Source organism: Argopecten irradians, chromosome 4, assembly GCF_041381155.1.
Source record: "Argopecten irradians isolate NY chromosome 4, Ai_NY, whole genome shotgun sequence".
Classification (NCBI taxonomy): Eukaryota; Metazoa; Mollusca; class Bivalvia; order Pectinida; family Pectinidae; genus Argopecten; species Argopecten irradians.
The window spans coordinates 48938494-48957571 of record NC_091137.1 but is presented as its reverse complement, the minus strand read 5'-3'; the positions used below and the strand labels follow the sequence as shown (position 1 = coordinate 48957571).

Genomic DNA, 19078 nt, shown 5'->3' with positions numbered 1-19078 from the left:
TACTTGAAAAAATGTAATTAATTGCAATTAATTACAATTACATTTTTAATTACCCCAACCCTGGTATCTGGATCCAATAATGAATTAATTCATCATAAGCCATGAGCCTAACTCAATTTGCCCTCTTCTACTTCTAGATATCAATTTAACTTCTGCTCACTCAATTTACAACTCTCTACTTCTGGAAGCTCTTCCATCTAAAAGTTTGAAGATCTTCTGAGAAGACTTCTCTTCTTAAAAGAGTGCAAATCAAGTTGAGCTCTGAATTTTACATTTTAAAGATTTCTCCATGGTTCATTCACTGGTCACTATAACATCAGTAAATTGAAATATAGACTATAAAATTGATTATTTTACATCAGTAAACCACAAAATTAAAATCAAGTCATTTTTATTCCAATAGAACCATACTGTCAAGTTGACTAGTCTCCAGACAAATTTTGTTAAATTGTGATTAAATATTGATATAATGCATGTAAATGAAATAAATTCGGGATGACATTTAAGATATATTTTTAATTAAACATATAAATGAACATGATTACAAAATGGTAATTAATTACCATGCACATTCATAATACAGATTGAAAAATTGCTTTATCTATTTAATTTGTTCTCTGTGGCATTATTAGTATTATTCTAATATATCTTTCTCACAATGTAAACAAGAGGTCTAGAGGGCCTGTATCGTCAGCTGGTTTATTTACAAGTAATGAAAAATAGCCATATTTTATATCACAAACACTTAACTGGCTTAGAAGCTGACATAAGAGTGTTATGTATTGCAATTCAATGGACTCTAATGACATGATTTATTTAGAACAAATCAAAACAAATCAAATACAAAAATCATGAGATACAAATTTAATTTTATAGACATTATATAGCCAACATATGTGACTGCTCTTCAGTCAGAGGGTTAGGTGGTAATTATATGCCGAACTATTTACACAATTTTGACTAATCGACCCGTAAAAATGTTACGTAACAATACATGTACATCAAGATATGATCGATGTCTATTTATAACTGAGATTAATCCCAAGAAATCTTTTATTATAAAGATAGTGTAATTGAAAACAGTAACATGAACCTTTTTAGTGTTTATAACAATACGGCCAAATTGACCAATGTAATTCAGCCTGGCCTGCCCCTTGTCTAACAGCAGAAGACAATAAAACACATAGATAAGGAAACCTTCCGTATTTTATTTAAATTAATTTAAATTAAAAGCACCAATATTACTACTCCAATTATAATGTTAGAGGTATAGCATGACAAGACACTTTTGAAAAATTACATCATGTCAACAGTCAGCAAATTAAAGTCCTATAAAAAAAAACCCGGCTAATCAGTAGACTATAGTGTTATGGGAGAACAACAATACATGTTTATACACATAATTTATGATCTGGGCACACTGAACTAAGCTGATAACTAGTAATGCATTAAGTTTAGAGGACTTATTAAAATGTATGTCCTGCTGGACCAAATCTATCTAAAATTAGAATTGTAATTCTGCTCTTCTAGGATTTGTTACATAACGCTCCAATACAAGTTGTAACAACTCTCCGTTTAAGGTCACCTCAGCACGACCCCTGGCCTAGAATCGGAACATCTCGGGATATACTATTTGCCATTAATGCTTCTGAGAGATTCAACCATACTGAAGATTTCGTAAGCAACACACTGATTGGCTAACCATAGGGTTCATGGTGATGTGACCATGAACGGAGAGTTGTAAGATCTTGTATTGGAACACTAGAGTATCATAGTGCTGCGGAATTACAAGTCTTATTTCAATTAGATTGTGCTGGACCAGATCTTGAAGATCTTTGTAGAAAACAACCTAAAATCACTATGAGGTCCATTATCCCTTCATAAACAAACACTATATGGTCTGACAGATCAGACATGAAACCATACAAATAAAATGACCCTATCATTGCCCTACAAGGCATAGTGCTTATAGCACTCAATACAAGTAAAAAGGTTGTTTTCCACAGTGCCATTGGATCAAGAGAGCACTTTCAAAATTATTGAGCACTTTTACATATCCTCTCACTAAATATTATGTAGAACTTCCATGATAATCCCCCTCTCCCTTGCTCTCGCCTTCCCTCTGTATTAAACCTTTTTCTGTTCATGTCACATTAGCCGGAACAAAAGGCAGCAAACTTCCAAACAGGAAGTGTTGGACAACGGGAAACTTTGCCAGCACCTGTTAAGGGAAAACAATGCAATCTATTATCATTTCGATTAAGTTCATCGCTATATATTTACATTATATATAAACACGTCACGTTTTTGTAGAGATAATTTTTCGTGGTTATAAAATTGAATGGAAATAACTTTAAATTCAATTGTGGACCACTGTATTCGCAGAGATAAGCTTTCGTGAATTCATATACCTTATACCTTTATCATAAAAATCGTAAAAAAGATAAATCTTACTTGAGAGAAAGTTAGTTTACAGATCATGTATATCTAGATTCAACAACCTTTTCAATTTTTTCCTTTAATTTTTTGAATTAACCAATTTGCCAAAATTGTAATATTTTGACTCGTTTGTAATTATTTATTTACAGAAAATTCTTGACATAAATTAAGATAAAATAAATGATATGCAATAATTTAGGAAATCTATCACTACAGGAAATTAATCCAGGTTTCAAATTATGTATGGATGCCTCAAACTTGTACATTGTAACCATTAAAAAATCCTGCCCAAACTTGATCATGAAAAGGTTAGGAGACAGGGGGGGGGGGGGGGTGGGGATCAGTCAGTCTGTTTCCACAATTCCATACTGAGGTAGGGACATTTCCTGTCATCAAAATTTGATATTATAAATGTTCCTAATATAATGATTGTGTGTGTACTCTTAGATTATATAGTTACTTGCCTCAGCCTTGTACATTTTAACTAGACCCGAGTTAACTTTCTGCCATTCCTTCACACCACTGATGTTCCACAACTGGTTAGAATGTTCAGCAAACGGTCCTGTTTTTACCTGTAAATAAGGATCAAATCAAATATATTCTGTAATTACAATTACAGTATCTATGTATTTGATACACCCTAAAAACATGTAATCTTTGTCAAAGTTTTCATATATATCTGGGTTGACAAACGATTTTGGCAAAATTCTTTTATGACCTGAAAAATAAAAAGGAAAAAAATCTAATATAAAAAGAAAAACGGTGTAATAATAGGTATTTGGCATACATAGTAATTATATAATTTATGTACATGCATCTTGTTTGATACTGCGATAGAAAAGACTTTTCATCTACCATTTTTGGTTTTATTAATTTAACGTCCTATAAACAGCTAGGGTCATTTAAGGATATGCCAGGTTTGCTGGTGGGGGAAAGCTAGAGTAAAAACCACCTACCAGCAGTCAGTAACTGGCAACTGCTCCACTTGGGATTTGAACTCACGACCCAGAGGTGGAGGGCTCTTGGTAATACCAATACACCATCCGATCACATACAGAGGAAAAACTTAGACTTACCAAGGAGTTGTGAACTACCCCAGATAAAAGGTATAAATTGATGATCATCCAGACTCCATACACCTTGACTGCCTGCTGGTTCCATACGATACGTCTGTTGTAGCTTCCTCACTAAAACTAGATACCTGTAACATATATATATGTACTGATACATTGTGATGATCTACCCGGTATCAGCTGTAGAGCACAAACCACAGGTTTTATTCTGTTACCTGATAAATCAACATGCAGTTGTGGAGAGGGTGAATTCTACCTCATAGTACACACGAACTAGGCCCCGATTTCTCAATAAAAACTTCTGTCATAAACAGACTTACATCAAAAATTTTAACAGAAGATACATCAAATGGAAAGTTTTTGAATGAAGTCAGTACTTTTTGTTTTGAGAAATCAGAGTCCATATTTGTTGTGATTGATATAATATTCATATCTAACAATATAAAATCTATCATATATACAAATAACTTGTCTGTGCTGCTGTTTTCTATAACATATTAAGAACACCTATTACAGATATGCTGTAAATTAACTGTTGTTTAATGGTTTCACAACAGAATCAGATATATAGATAATATATACATAAAGACATCCTCTGTCTTTGCAGTTACCTCCCTTGCGGGTATGTACATTAAATTTGTATCAATTGTGGTCGATATTATGTGAGCAAAATTTATGCTTTCTCTGAAGAGTACGGTCGCTAACACATGGCATCACAATCAATAACTATATGTAAATACAGAATATATATTTTTCCCATACTTCACAGGGATATCCCATGGTTGCTACGGAAATGATAACTCTACCTTACACAGGGGGGTATAAGACAGCTCACACGCGCTAGACAATAACATGATGTCATCAATATATGCAGCGTAACTGCGGCTTGCATTGTTGATGACATCATCAATATTGACGCATAATGACATTCCTGTGATAATGATAGATGAAAAAGCTGAAAAACAACTGGAATTTCATCTTTTTTTCTACTTAGTATAGGAAAAAAATAATCAAACATGGGTCTGTCAAGTGAACAGGGATATCTCAACCCTCATGAAAGATTTTGGCCAGCAACCCTCGGCAAGACAAGCCAAAATCTTTCACTCGGGTTGAGATATCCCTGTCCACTTGACAGACCCATGTAAGATTCTATTAATCTTCCCTTGATGTAAAATTAGTATCAGCTTTTATAATGTAACATAGTATGTACCTCTGAAATACTTGGAGGGCACTAGCTACAGCATCATCCTCAGTCAGGGCTCCGATCTTGAAAAGACAGCAGAGGAAGGCCACAAAAGCAAGTTCATGTCCTAGAAGGATATCATTTAACATAGAATTACATCCTCCAAAGATATAGTATGAAAGTTTGGATGGGTGGTAAAATATGAATCAAAATAGGTACATTTTCTTGCAGAAATTTTCTCCGTCCTTGAGAACTGATATACACTGGTCAACACTCAGCAAGCCTCCTCCTGACCAGTCACAATCTTTTAACTGGGTCAAGATATCCCTAGAAATAACTAAAATCTTTTTATTGGGTAAAAGATATCCCTATAAATAACTAAATCTTTTAATTGGGTCAAGATATCCCTATAAATATCTCAATTCTTTTAATTGGGTCAAGATATCCCTATAAATAACTATCAGCTTGACAGATCCACACAAGATTTTATTATTCCATACATGTAATCCATTATATATGCGGGAGAGTGTCTGTTCAATAATCTAATGAGGGGAGTCCAGGACCTATATCTCATGATCTATGCTAGTGTTATTATTCCAAATGTTTTGATTTATTGACATGGGAGTATCATTATTTCTACTTTTTTTTTTTTAATTGATGGTAATTCATACAAGTTGTATTTTACCTGTTCCATAATCTATGCGAGTACTGTTGCCTATCCCTTCCTGTAGATAAACAGCAATTTCAGGAACAGCAGCATGGAACTTTTCATCTAGAACATCTTTTAACAGTTGTTCACTTCTCTAAAACAGAAGGATTAAATTTACATGAATTTTCATTTTTGATAATCAGTAATTCAGCTGGTCAAATCAAAGGGGAATGTACATAAAAAAATATATCATACAGTGATGCTTGTCCCAAGATTTTATTCATTGTGTTCAGTAAATTTTGTTTTGTTCTAAATCACATCCCATTTTTCATTTTATAAAATTCTAAGTTTTGGCAGTGACAGAAGATAAAGTACAAGTTCCTGATATGATTACCTGGTATCATCCAACCTGGCAGCTGATCTATGGACAATGTACACTTGTCTGAATATTACATCCAATAAGTGAAACACTTCTGAATTAATGTAATTTTAAGTTGCCTTAACTACTTTGCCACTGCAGGTTTGATGATGAATGATTTCATTACAAAACTGATGGACTTCAAATTTCTTCTACTCATGTTAGTACTACCATATACATCGGAATAAGAGATATACTTACATCCTTGAGGCGGTCATAGAACTCTTTGAATGCCTTATTACCAAAGCGTTGTGGCTGGTCGATCGGTGGTATCTCGTCTATCCATTGACTCATGTTGTCAAGTAGGTTTACTAACTTTGTAATGGTCTGAAACAGATATATGCCGTGATGGATATCCAACTTATAATTCAATTTCATATGTTACACTCATTTCTACTGATTAGATCTTTGAGGTTATTTTCCATAGGCCGAAAAAATTGTACGACAAGTACTATGACGTCATTATACATAGAGAATGTTTTCACAGGATATTTTAAAACAGCACAGTCATTGGTCAAACTAAACTATTGGATAAGACATCAATACCCTGCAACTAAATTAGATTTATTGTATAAGTAAGTAAAATCCCGGAAATTTATGCATAATTAGTACCTAAATAAGTGATCTGAATTAAATTATAAGCATTACTTTCAATAGATTTTGGGTATATGAAGTCATTGACAACAAACGGACAGACAATCTTTTTCATAGACACTTTATTTGTGTCTATGAAGAAGACTTTCAATTAAACACCAATTGTTGTTCAAATGATGAATATCCGTGTGAGACTTAATATCAAAACCATCTGTTTGTTGCTCTGGTTTCGGAGGTTCTTTCTCTGGAAAGACAAAACAAATTATTTTGTAACCTCCTATCTTAGTGGAACTTTGTCATATCAAGGCCATGTGCTATAATTACTAATCATCTTCGATACTCCAGGTTGGGCGTAACACTAGCTCTCCCTGTAATCTTTACAGGAAATCTCTGCAGACATGTAATTGGTCATTTTTTTTTCTCCTGTACTACCTTGAGTTTTACTATGAGGTAGTCCAGGGACACCACTGAGACTAAACTCCACTACACTCCGTTTATACCCTGGGTCACACAGCGCAATCAGTGCTTTATATCTAAATATCAAAATAATGCACATTTTTCGTACTTCATTTTAGAAAATTTTCCGCTACGCGGCGTGTTTTCTTAAACGTCCAAGTAAGTAATGTTCAAACTTTTATTAATGAAAATTTAATTCACAATCTAGACTAAAGATGTCCATAAAGGGATTATACTATTTTAAAAAATTGTCTCTTAAAAGTTTAGCAGGACAATCAATTCATTATTATTTTGAAATCCGGTATGTTCAGATCGAGCGGGGTTGCATAATGGTATGCCGATATTCATAATAATCATTTATAAATGCAGATAACTTTAAATAAAAAAATTACCGTGTTCAGAAAGCTTCAAAATCATCAAAATATATTGTAAAATTCATTGCAGCCATTCTAAATCGTAATATTTTACGAATCTAGGTTAAAACTGCCCTAGTGCAATAACGGCCCTAGTAAAAATGGCCCTACCGTCAGAACGGCCCTAGTTTTAAATAGCCCTAGTAATAAAATACTTTTAAAGACATATGTACTTAATGTATTGTCCATTTAATTGAAGTTTATTTAAAGGATGAATTGAAAAGAAGATAATTTGTTGAAATTGATCAGCCAATGTATATGCATAAGATAATGATTACATTTATAGATTATTATGCATAAATATATACAAGTTGATTATTATACTTATATCAAGTGTATTAATGGGAAAAGATATTTAAAATTTATTAAACTTTGTACATGTTGTGAAGATAAATGTACATAATATATATATTTATTACCGTTTTCACATAATTGTAATTTCATCATTGTGAAACGATTGATTTCATTATGTTGAAATGTATTGATACGGCATAGATACGGATAAGTAATTAGATTAATTTTCATAATAGATACTTTATATGAGGGTGTCTGCCAACAATGTAACCGTTAGCTTGTTGGCTAATTCGTTACATTGCTGCCCAGCTCTTATAGTATATAATTATGATAATATGATTTAAAATACACACAACCAAATTATAATGATACCGTACATACCATACCATGCTGTTGTGGTCGGACAGCTTGACCACAACTCAAACATCAACGAGAGTACTTTACTACACAACAGTTGTATAATAAAAAGGGATAGTTTTTCACTGTATGCCTATTTTTTGTCGTCTTCTGACCAATAAGCGAAAGTGTTGGTATAACAGAGTCACTCAAAATTTAAGGTAATTATGATCGTCCAATCAAACTAATTAAGCTGTACAATCAAATTCATTAGGATAAGCATTAATAAAAACAAGCCCACCGTAGTTAGCGCATTTTGTGTTAGAAAAGAAAAACAAAATAAGTTCAAAATTATATCATTTTATTTATTTTACTTATTTTTGCTCCTACTAGCACTCGGCTAGTTTTCGGAGGGTCCCGGGTTCGAATCCCGGTCTGGCCGCTACATTTTCTCCTCTCCTGTTACAGAATTGGCGCCCAACTAAATAACCCACGGTTGTGGTGTTTGTAAGGGTTTCGAAGGTGAAGACTTCGAGAAAGGAGGGAGGAGTGGGTCGGGAGGAGTGTAGCGGGATTGAACTGGGTCGATCACCGAAGACCAGGTAGCTCAGTCGGTAGAGCACTTGGTTAGTGTTCTGAGGGTCCCGGGTTCGAATCCCGGTTTGGCCGCTACATTTTCTCCTCTCCTGTTACACATTATCAATGTATAAATACAAATGTAGTAAGCATTCCCTCAGTATGAGCCAATATATACACATTATCTTGATACATTAGAGATAAAAAAAATGACATCGTTATCTGTATCGACGATCGCTACTGTGTATATATATATATATACGGCTGATTTTAGTGACTAGCTGTTTATGACTCAACTGATAAGAGAAAATACGACGTTATCCGTGAATAAAATCGATCGATACTTACGCAAATAAACATCTAAATGCGATTGGAAGCGGCTAAAAACCATCTATTCTATGAATCATCAGTAAATTTTTAAAATATTTGTCTGTCATACTTAAAAATCCTTCCATATATAATTACCTTCTACTTTTTGAACCGGTGCTTCGTCCGTCGGACTACCCGAGTCCGCCATTGTTAAATAAAGCGCCTCGATGACCACGATTTGAGGATACTTGTATAATAGAGACGGATAACGGAAACGGAAAAGTAATTTTATGAAGAAAAAAATTCTTAATAGCAGTAGTTACGTGTCCATAGACCGTTTTTAGACTTTTTATGGGTGTAGATAAAACAAAAGTAAAACTCATATCTTATATAGTACTGTCTTTGGTGGCACTTAAAAAGACAAGGATCCCAGTTGTACATGTACACCACATATCGCAACACTTCAGGTCTCTAGCTTTTAAAAGAATGCACACGACTTTTAATTTTATAAATGGGAATATGTACATGAAAAAAGAACATTGACAATTTCGTAGAGTCGCAAATGTTATAAGCTTACCGTTAATACTAAACTTATCATCACCTTCTGAACTAGCTGCAATATTGTAGCTCAAAAGACTTTTTGACAGAAAATGGTGTCGTCTTTAGAGCTACAATTGATGTCAATTACTGCTATTAAATGGAGCAAAGTAATGATTATTCAAACCATTATAAAACGTTTGTTTGCATTTTTATCGTACTTGTTTGATATCGCTTACCTACTAGGCAATAAAACTGAACCACATAAGATATCAAATTCTCATCGAGGCATTATTTTTTTTTTACATAATACATATGAAGGTCTTTCTGAAGGGAATTTATACGGCAAGTTCACAAATTGTGAATTTGACGTCTTGTAAGCGGTACGGTAGATATTAAGAATGGTAGTTATGATTTTGTTAGACAAAAATAATATGTAAATGCATGTATACGAATAAAATAATTGGAAACCTACAAAAAAGTATAGAAAACTATGCCCGAGTGATTTTCGGAGGCAGTGCTCCATTACGACACATAAGGGACCAATTCGTACCCTGCCGAAAGGTATAGTAGGCCGGGTACCAATATTCGTTCTACTTCTGAACAATTTAATTTAAGAGATAAATATATTTTATATAACGCTGGTCGTCTTATATTTCCCGCCGTCATCCTCTTTAACGCTCGTTATCACCGTGCTTGGAGGTAAAGCAGAGAAATGAATCTTCACTGATGGATTAGGAAGGTAATCTTGCATTTGTTTGGTGTTGTAACTTCATCTAAGGCCATAGATATGTATTTTCTTATATTATTATTGTTTGTTTAAGAAACTTTAATTGCTTGTGTAGGAAATGTAGTGAAGCTAATTAACCAAACCAGTATATTATCAATTTTGACTTGCAGTCGACCGATCCAGTCATGTCGTGGTGAAACAGTATCTTAGGAAAATGATAATTTATTCTTTTCTGTTACGTCTGGCGATGACTTTATCAATTTTTACAGGTAATTATAACGACGTTCCTTACTCCCTTGTGTGTAGGTATTCACTGTGACGTCATAATCGTTTGAGCAAAATTCATTTCGTTTTCTCTGAAATGTATGACGTTACGCACGTCACAATAAATATACAGGGTGTCCCATAGATTATATTGCACTTAAAAAAATACTTTTGATGAGCAACAAAAGAGATATTTTATGAAGGCATGCAATCACAAGTTTTTTCAGAGATTTAGATTTGTCTCTGGTTTTGCTGTATATGAATTATATAAAGGAATCATTTGATTCTGCTGAAAAGCAGTGACGTCATATTGTCATCACTTTTAAGAGAGGCCATTATACAGGCTCTGTGAAATGTTCCATACGTTGTGAAGTTTTGAAGTAAACATACACGGTGTATAAGGTCATCGTATGCCCAAGTTCTCAGCGTGAAATCTAATCATTTCTGTGTAGGTACATTTGTATTACCAGAATTACAGAAGGTTATCACCAATAACAGAAAACGTTGTCCAGTTTATCAATTAGGCATTAGAAAATAATTCTGATGTTTAAAGGTTGCTTAAATATCAAAGATAACGTTGTTTAGCAAGAAAAAAAATGTGTAAATCGTTGCTGATTACCTTGATATTTTGTTATACTGTTATTATTTCAAATATAAAAAAAAATTATGGCTGGACGCCATTTGCAAACGGAATCATGGTGCTTTACGCTTTGTATTAAAAAATATGGAATTTTTAAACTATTACATAATTTATATACATACCCGCAAAGACAGACAACTGTGCTATATGCAAATACAAAATTTGTGTTCATTTCATATTAAATTTTATGAAACGAGTTTAAGAAGTTTTTATTTTTGCGAGCCTTGGCTTACTTTTTATCACATAGCTACAAAAACCTACATTTCAAAAAAGCTCACGTCAAAATGTATTACACAAATCCATTTTGTCCCGTCATTTTTCCTGGCGTCAATTATTGATTCTGTCTTGACGTCACAATGAATTTTAAGCAACACGGGTCGGCATTCGACAGGCTTCGTTCCATTTCACGCGGATACAGATTAATATAACCCTTTTAGGATGAAACCATATAATCTCAAACAGAAGAGTAAAGCTATTAAATAGTTTTCAAACACGTCTTTGGACGGATCATATTGAGAGACTCTAAATATTTTTGTATACGAAAATGATTTTTGGACATCGATGTAGACTGTACATTTAACGTTAGGTATGCGAAAACCCCTGTGCATGTACACATAAACTGAATACACATGCGTATTTAATATGAAAGTTTTCGAAAATCTCCATTTAAAATACCTTACGATGAAACCTTGGTTATAATAAGATTCAACCTACAGCATATATATATGTACGTATAAACGTGCTTGTTTCCGGAGAAAATATCCATACTGTTGGTTCTAATTTTACACCCATTTGTTTTGATGGTTGATGGCGTAGGCTTAGTTTCAGGAACTAAATACATTTTACAGGTAAGTAGTGATAACCATCAGAAGCTGGATGTTTTATTTGTTATTTGACCGAATACAGGTGTAATGCATGTTTTAATGCAATGCGCAACAATTCCATGGAATGACAATTATGTAAATAATGAAATATTCATATGTATTTTTTTGTGTAAAATTGCCACGTTTACCTGCATGAAAATAATTGTAATTAGTGGAACTCAACAATGACATTCATTCTGGTACTGTCTCTAGTAGCAATTGATGAACCTGTAAACATGTATATATTAAACTGTTCAAAATAAATGTAGCATGCAGTGTGTTATAAATATATATGTACATGCACTAGCTCGTGTCTGATACATGATACTAAATTACACGTGTGTACTGTAGCTGAATACAAGTATATTTGTATACTCGTGTATCACACGACATTTCATCCTCGATATTCTAGGGTTTAATATCTCTGTCGTTATATCTACACGAACAAAGCGCCAGTGATAGTAACCCCTATATAGTATCGAGTGTGACGACATCTGTCTATGTATTGTCTATTTCCGTTGCTAGGTTAATATTGAATCAAATTAAATAGACCTTATCAATATTAGCTGAATCATTTGTCTGAGTTTTGTAAATGTACATGTACATTATTTGAATTACATTTTTTATATGTGGATGACACCATTACGTGAAATGTTTATTTATAGCGTTAAAAAAAAAAATTCTTTTTGAAAATCGAAGGTACACATGCATAAATAGTATACATGTACAGTATATATGTATAGAAACTTGTCTTTATAAACTTTAATGGACCTTTAGACCTTTTTTGCACGATTCTGTTTGCTGCTAGATCAAAAGTTACGTGTATTTCTAAAATATTTATCTCCGGTTCTATAGCAATTATAGATATCGTTTCTATTTTTTGTATCGTGTATGTACTTGTACATAAAATAAGGAATGTTCGATTATGACATATACATGTATAAGACTATACATATTACTACACAATAAAATCACTAGGAAATGCTTTCGTTATAGTACATTGTACAATGTCGACCCTTATGGGGAGATTAGTAGTAAAGTTCAAGTGGAACCATCTGATCAGTTAGCTTACTAAAGTATGCGTGTACATTATGTATAGAAGTGCATTAAGAATATTTTAATGTCGTCCATATAAGAGTTAGACTATGTAAAAGCAGTAGATATATTTATATATTTTATCAAAGTAATATCTGGGATCGATAATATCATTTGAAATTTAGAGTGCTGTGGTTTATATTAATTCAAGATTTTAAGTGTCCAGTATAAGCAGAAATATATATGATTCTGATACACTTTATGTATAAGTGTTGTTCTGATACATTTTATGTATAAGTGTGTGAAATAGAAGTTTTTGTTTGTAGCCCATGAGATAGCTATATAGTGAGTCGATGTATACAGATGCTTGAGTGAATGCGCGTGTACTAGGCCTAGTTTGATGTCAATACTTGTAAACAATTAATAAACCCACCACCGTTATCAGTTTGAGAGGCTACGTGCACACATACATGTTATATTTGGTTAATTGCTTTACTCAAAGATGTACTTTTCTAAAGGTACAGAATAAGATGAAGTTTTTATACGTGTGTAGTCGTGATTAAATGATACACTATATTAATTATACTAACATAACGGGCGCTATCATATTTATCTGCCACCCAGATTGCATTTATATCTCCAATAAATGCAATATAACAATTATTTAATTGTTTTACATTTTACTTTCTAGTTCAAAGTAAAACATAATTTAGATGCGAGTGAACATTTGAATTTTCCGCTTCAGCCATGTAACCTCAACAGCCAAGTTCAATGTGATAAAAAATAGCCCCTATAAAATTGAAAAGATAAGCGAGTGAACATTTGAATTTTCCGCTTCAGCCATGTAACCTCAACAGCCAAGTTCAATGTGATAAAAAATAGCCCCTATAAAATTGAAAAGATAACAAAATTTCAATGTTTTTCAATAGATTTTCAACTTACTTTCAATTAGTACATGTATCTTCGCTTAGTGTTTTTGTTCCCAATCGCCGTATGATCAAAATGTAATAAAAATGCAGAAGTATAATGATTTGAATCTTGTTACACTCGTCTAAGTGTGTCAAAGCGTAATAAAGAAATCTGAAATCTGAATCTGAAATCCGATAAAGTGTGTTGACATTCCTTGCAAACCCCGACTACATCCAGCAGCACGTGTTCGGGCGACCGTACTTTGTGTTTTGTTTGCGGTGACCATCGTAGAGGCAGAAAGTAAGTAGTTGGCAAAACCTTCACAAGTTTGCTATATGAAAATCAATGTATAAAAATGAAATTCGAAAATCTTTCGCTATACACACAGCAGAATTAATTGAAACATACCACGTGATCGTAATAGCCAATTGCAAAAAAAAAAAAAAAAAAAAAAAAGTTACGGTACACTTACATTGTAAACGGAACTAGCAACCAGATCTGAGTTCCGTTTAAGCCCAGGCTTGCATCACTGGCCAATGAGTGGAGTTCCGTTTGTTGTGATTCCTACCTATAACAAAATGCTTCATTACATAATGTAACACATTAATTTAAAGCTTTTAGCAACAAATAAACACAGTAAAAATCTATGTAGCGTTGAGTTCTTAAACAGAGCTGACGCCAAGACCCGAGTTCCATTTAACTTAAACAGAAATAAGAACCAGACCCGAGTTCCGTTTAAGCCCAAGTTTGAATAGACATTTTAAAAACGATATAATGAATGTTACTAGCCAATGAGCGGAGTTACATGTATGTTTATAACAGTATTTGCAAGCGTTGGATTAAACGGAACTCGGGTCTGGGCGTCAGATCCGTTTATGAACTTGACGCCACAGAAATTTTTACTGTGTCGCTAAAAGCTCCGATTACGAAATATGTACTATAGAGATTTTAACTGTGTTTCCTTGTTCCTGAAAGCTCAAAGTTCGATTCCTGAATTGCATATGTCAATAAACATCCAATTAGAATAAGGAATCATAATAACCAGAACTCCGCTTAATTAAGTCTTTGAAATAAGGCAATAAATTTGGTGTAAAGATAACCCATTTTCAACCCGGAAGAATATGTCACTAGACATTTCAATATACTAAATCCAACGTAAAGATCCAGGTTACAAGCTGCTGCAAGTCTACAAATTACTAACCTGCCACAGTTGCCTGTTGCCCAATCCCAATTGTGATATTGAAATAAAAATATTCTGAAATGAAATGACACTTGCTACAGTGTTCGTAAATTTATGATGACTGTCTACCGTGTATCTTGCTGTTGATGTACATGTATCATTTCTTAAAATTTCTTATTCTGCTTGTAAATTATGTGACGTTATGAAGTTTCGTGAGAAAACACATCTCTTTAAGAGAACATATTTTACGATAGTCCTGCCATCACACTGTGGTATCTATATAATCTACCATCTGTTCGGCTATATTTGATAAATTAAAACATAAATATTGATTTTGCTTTAATTACTGCTTCATTTATCATATGACGCAAAATGTCAAGTAGGGAAGCATTTCAAATCAGAGACCAACTCGTGTCTAACTGTTACTGTCATTTTCATTTCAAGGTATAACAGAAATGAATGTTTAAACTTGTATTTTAGTGCAGTCAAATTAGGATAAGATATGAAAACGTGATGTTTCAAATGTGATCTACACGAGCTGTGTAAATCCACTTGAAATATGCATTTCTGTAACGTAATCTTTCCAAATTTTATAATCAACAAATTGCACGTTATCGACAAGACATATACAATCGCACGTAATTATCCATGACTCGCGCCTACAAATTACACGCAACACGCTATTCTGTTAAACTACAACGGAGTAGTAATTTACAGGCCTGGGAGGAAATAGGGAGATTTGTCACTATAGATATTTAAGATGTATGTGACATCGCATGTTATGTCTGTTATCTGTCGTTATCAGGGAATGCGAGGTCACACATTGGATGAGTCCGTCGGGTATACAACTCAACAAGACCGCCGTGGTCGTCATCCTACTGTTATGTGGTGGACTGGCTCTGGTGTATCGCTTCTACTGGAACAAGGCGCCACTACAGCCTGTACAGAAAGCCATGGAGAGCCAACACAAGGGCTGGTTCACGTCCATGATGACGGTACCTGACGAAGTCAAAGAGGCCGCCAAGAGTACGGAAGTGGTGAAGAGGATGGTCAACGTGACCTTTGATGGAAAGGTATCGTGTACTAGTATTAACCGACATTAATTTAAAAAAAATGTTGTGTTGACGTCAAAACAATTGCATTCATTTGCATAACGTTAATGTTGTCGTGCAGTTCTGCAACGCCAACAGTAAAACAGCCCTTGAGAGCGAGACATGCCTCATGTCTGAAGGCTTATAACTTACGGGTGAGAGATTCCCTTGTCTCGCATTCAAAGGATCGAACTACATGTACTCTTTTCATAAATGTTTGACAACAGACGTGATAAAAATGGTTGATAATATGCGTGGTATTTGACGACGAAGGAAAATATATGTTATTATTGCTGTCGGTAACCAGACACTTATTAATAAAGAAGTTTAGTCAAAATGATGGAGGTCTAGCGATTTTGTTTGATGCTGTTAGAGTTATACATCATATACATACTTATTTATACATCTCATCTGTAGATGTTTGCACATACATTGCGCTGTAAGATACAATTAAAATATGTACATACACATGTATGGAAAGTGCGGAAATATCGACCCAGTAACTGGCGACTCTCGACACACATGTTAATGTATTCAGAAGGACATAAGAAGACAGGAAGAAGAAATTCTGGTAGTCTTGTGCTTGATCCTAAATCATGAATAGAAATAAATACATTTTTAATTGTGGTAAGATTCTTTAAAGTAAAATGTTACGAGAGCAGTTTTAACCAATATTAACTTTAATCGACCAGTGATCTATGTTAGATAACCGGTGTTGTACAGGTGTACCTGGTCCCCCGTAGCCGTCCTTGTACTTTATACAAAACCAGTGATATCATAGAGTAACACTTTCGCAATAATAATATAAAAGAATGGTTAAAATGAAACTGCAACTGTGAACTGTGCTTGTCTCGTTTGTTTCTGTTCGGTAACGAAACTCGCATAGCGGATTTCCCACTTTTGAATTTAAAGCCGAATAAGGCTCCTGAAAGAAAACAATCTTAAAATGAAGATCATGATGTTTAAACCAGGGAGGATATGATTATTGGATTCATTAAACTACATGTTTTCTCTGTTTGAGAGGTTTCCATTTTATCAATATTAAGCTATACTACTAGTCTGTATCTTACCTGTACCCGGCAAACTATAGTGTCTTTCACAAAATCTAACAGAGCTATTTTAAAACATTTCTTGTAGCAGCGCTAATTTAAAAATTCTTTTGTTACGATTGCGCGAATTTAAGATTGCGCCAATAAGTCTACACCCCATCGGAACGCTAAAATTTGAGTGCGCGAATTTAATAACACTCACGGTATCCTATTGATAAATGCGTGATGTATTAATTTCAGGAGATGACGATCTGCACACGAGAACCCAGGCTTCAGGATACCCCACATGGTGATGTTTTACTCCTGCATGGACAAGCGTTTACCTCGGCGACGTGGGAGAACCTCTGCCCCACCCTTCAGTTTCTGGGGGCCGCGGGCTACAGGGCAGTGGCTATTGATCTTCCTAGTAAGAACACTATTCCATGATTACAGAAACAATATACATGTACAAACGAACATTGGATATAACGATATTATCCCCCTTATGCCAACCTTCAGAAAATAATATAAAGTCTAAAGAAAAAGAACCAATATAGGACCGTCCGGAATATTTATTTTATCAAATGTTGATAAATTATTTGAAACCATATTTATAATGGGTTCAGATGAGTCAATCTTAGGCACTATCGTTATCGGTATTGTGCAGATATTTTGATTACTTTATGGCTGATGTTTTGCAGATTATGGCGAGAGTACCAAGATTGATGTAGAAGGCGGAAAGAGAGGGGCTTTTATTGGTGCTTTGATCAAACAGCTTAAGCTGACCACCCCGGTCATTGTGAGTCCGTCAATGAGCGGAACATTCTCACTGCCATTCCTATTTGATGAGCCTGATACAACTCCTCTTAGGGCCAAAGGATACGTGCCAGTCGCACCAGTTAACACCGGCAGTTATAAGACACAACTTGGCATTTCAAAGGTAAGCAGAAAGAAAGGAAGGTGCGATGTGTTCAATGTCGTTATAATCTTTCTGTTAGTGTGTGTGTTATTTTGTTGCTATTTGCTGTTTGAACAACATGTTGCTATTATTCTATAGTTACAATAAATTGAGGTTTTTATGGAGGAAGAAAAGCTTGAGATTGATGTCAGTGTATCTGGGAAGAACAATAGAACGCATCGGAATTGTTTTATGTTCAATTTGGAACAACGAAACGTAGAATCGAGTCACTGGATATCTCCGGAAGAACTATAAATATAAATAACGAATAATGGTTTGAACTACGTGTATAATGCAAGGGTATTTCTGGGTTACTAGTAACACTAACTTGAGTTGAATTGTAGGACCATTTGTGTATGGATGAGGCATATGTGGGAAAGAAAGGTTTATTAATGTTAAAAGTATACATGTTTTCTATAGTGTTGAATTTACCATATTATATTAATTTCCCAGATTCCCACGGCCATTGTAACGGGAGATCAAGATACAACAATTGGACCGTCGGCAAGGGCTAACCTAGCAGATCTATCAAACTCTCATGATTTCCTTCTGAAGGATGCAAAACATCCTGCCTACCTAGACGATAAGGAAACTTGGCATGCTATTCTATACACATTTCTCAAGACAGTGTACCAATGAAGGGCTGTCACGTGATTTGGCCACTCATGCAAATTAACTCCCGATATAATCACTGATCTTGTGGTATACTTAACATGATCGGGATTTATTTGGGCAAAGAAACGCGCTGCACATTCGTAGAAAAATCTGACCGTCCTGGAATTGTGGGGACAATCTCTCATGACAAGGGACTGTAGGAGAGAGACGATACAATGGAATATCTGTGCGTTAGTCTTTTCCTAGGAACCGGTAATAATGGCTACGTCACTTGTTTCTGTGATAAAAATTAACAGGTCAATGACGTGATTCACAAAAACACATGACGTAACAATCACACTTTCTCCTTATAGAAGAAAATAAATGGAAAGTCCTAAAACTTATTAAACATCTAAATTAAGATATGTGCCATGTTGATTGTAGTGTATGGGGATGTATAATATATTGGTGTAGTTTAACTAACAATATGGGAGAGATGATTTATTTTG

The 19078-nt window shown here is 34.3% G+C and overlaps 2 protein-coding genes across 2 annotated transcripts; one reads left to right on the top strand and one right to left on the bottom strand.

Annotated features, from left to right (window-relative positions):
• Positions 1-496: 496 nt before the first annotated feature.
• Positions 497-8980, bottom strand: LOC138322335 (serine/threonine-protein phosphatase 2A activator-like). The gene is made up of 10 exons (XM_069266372.1): positions 8897-8980; positions 6516-6600; positions 6309-6315; positions 5964-6089; positions 5381-5498; positions 4723-4822; positions 3516-3640; positions 3057-3157; positions 2904-3011; positions 497-2221 (listed from the first exon to the last, which is right to left on the bottom strand). The coding sequence occupies exons 1-10, from the start codon at positions 8946-8948 to the stop codon at positions 2144-2146; spliced, it is 900 nt and encodes a 299-aa protein (XP_069122473.1). The 5' UTR covers positions 8949-8980; the 3' UTR covers positions 497-2143.
• A 2670-nt stretch (positions 8981-11650) lies between these two features.
• Positions 11651-18767, top strand: LOC138321901 (putative protein-lysine deacylase ABHD14B). Its single transcript, XM_069265918.1, has 5 exons — positions 11651-11759; positions 15704-15971; positions 17279-17444; positions 17719-17957; positions 18429-18767. Exons 2-5 carry the CDS (start codon positions 15726-15728, stop codon positions 18612-18614), a joined length of 837 nt encoding a protein of 278 aa, XP_069122019.1. The 5' UTR covers positions 11651-11759; positions 15704-15725; the 3' UTR covers positions 18615-18767.
• Positions 18768-19078: the final 311 nt, after the last annotated feature.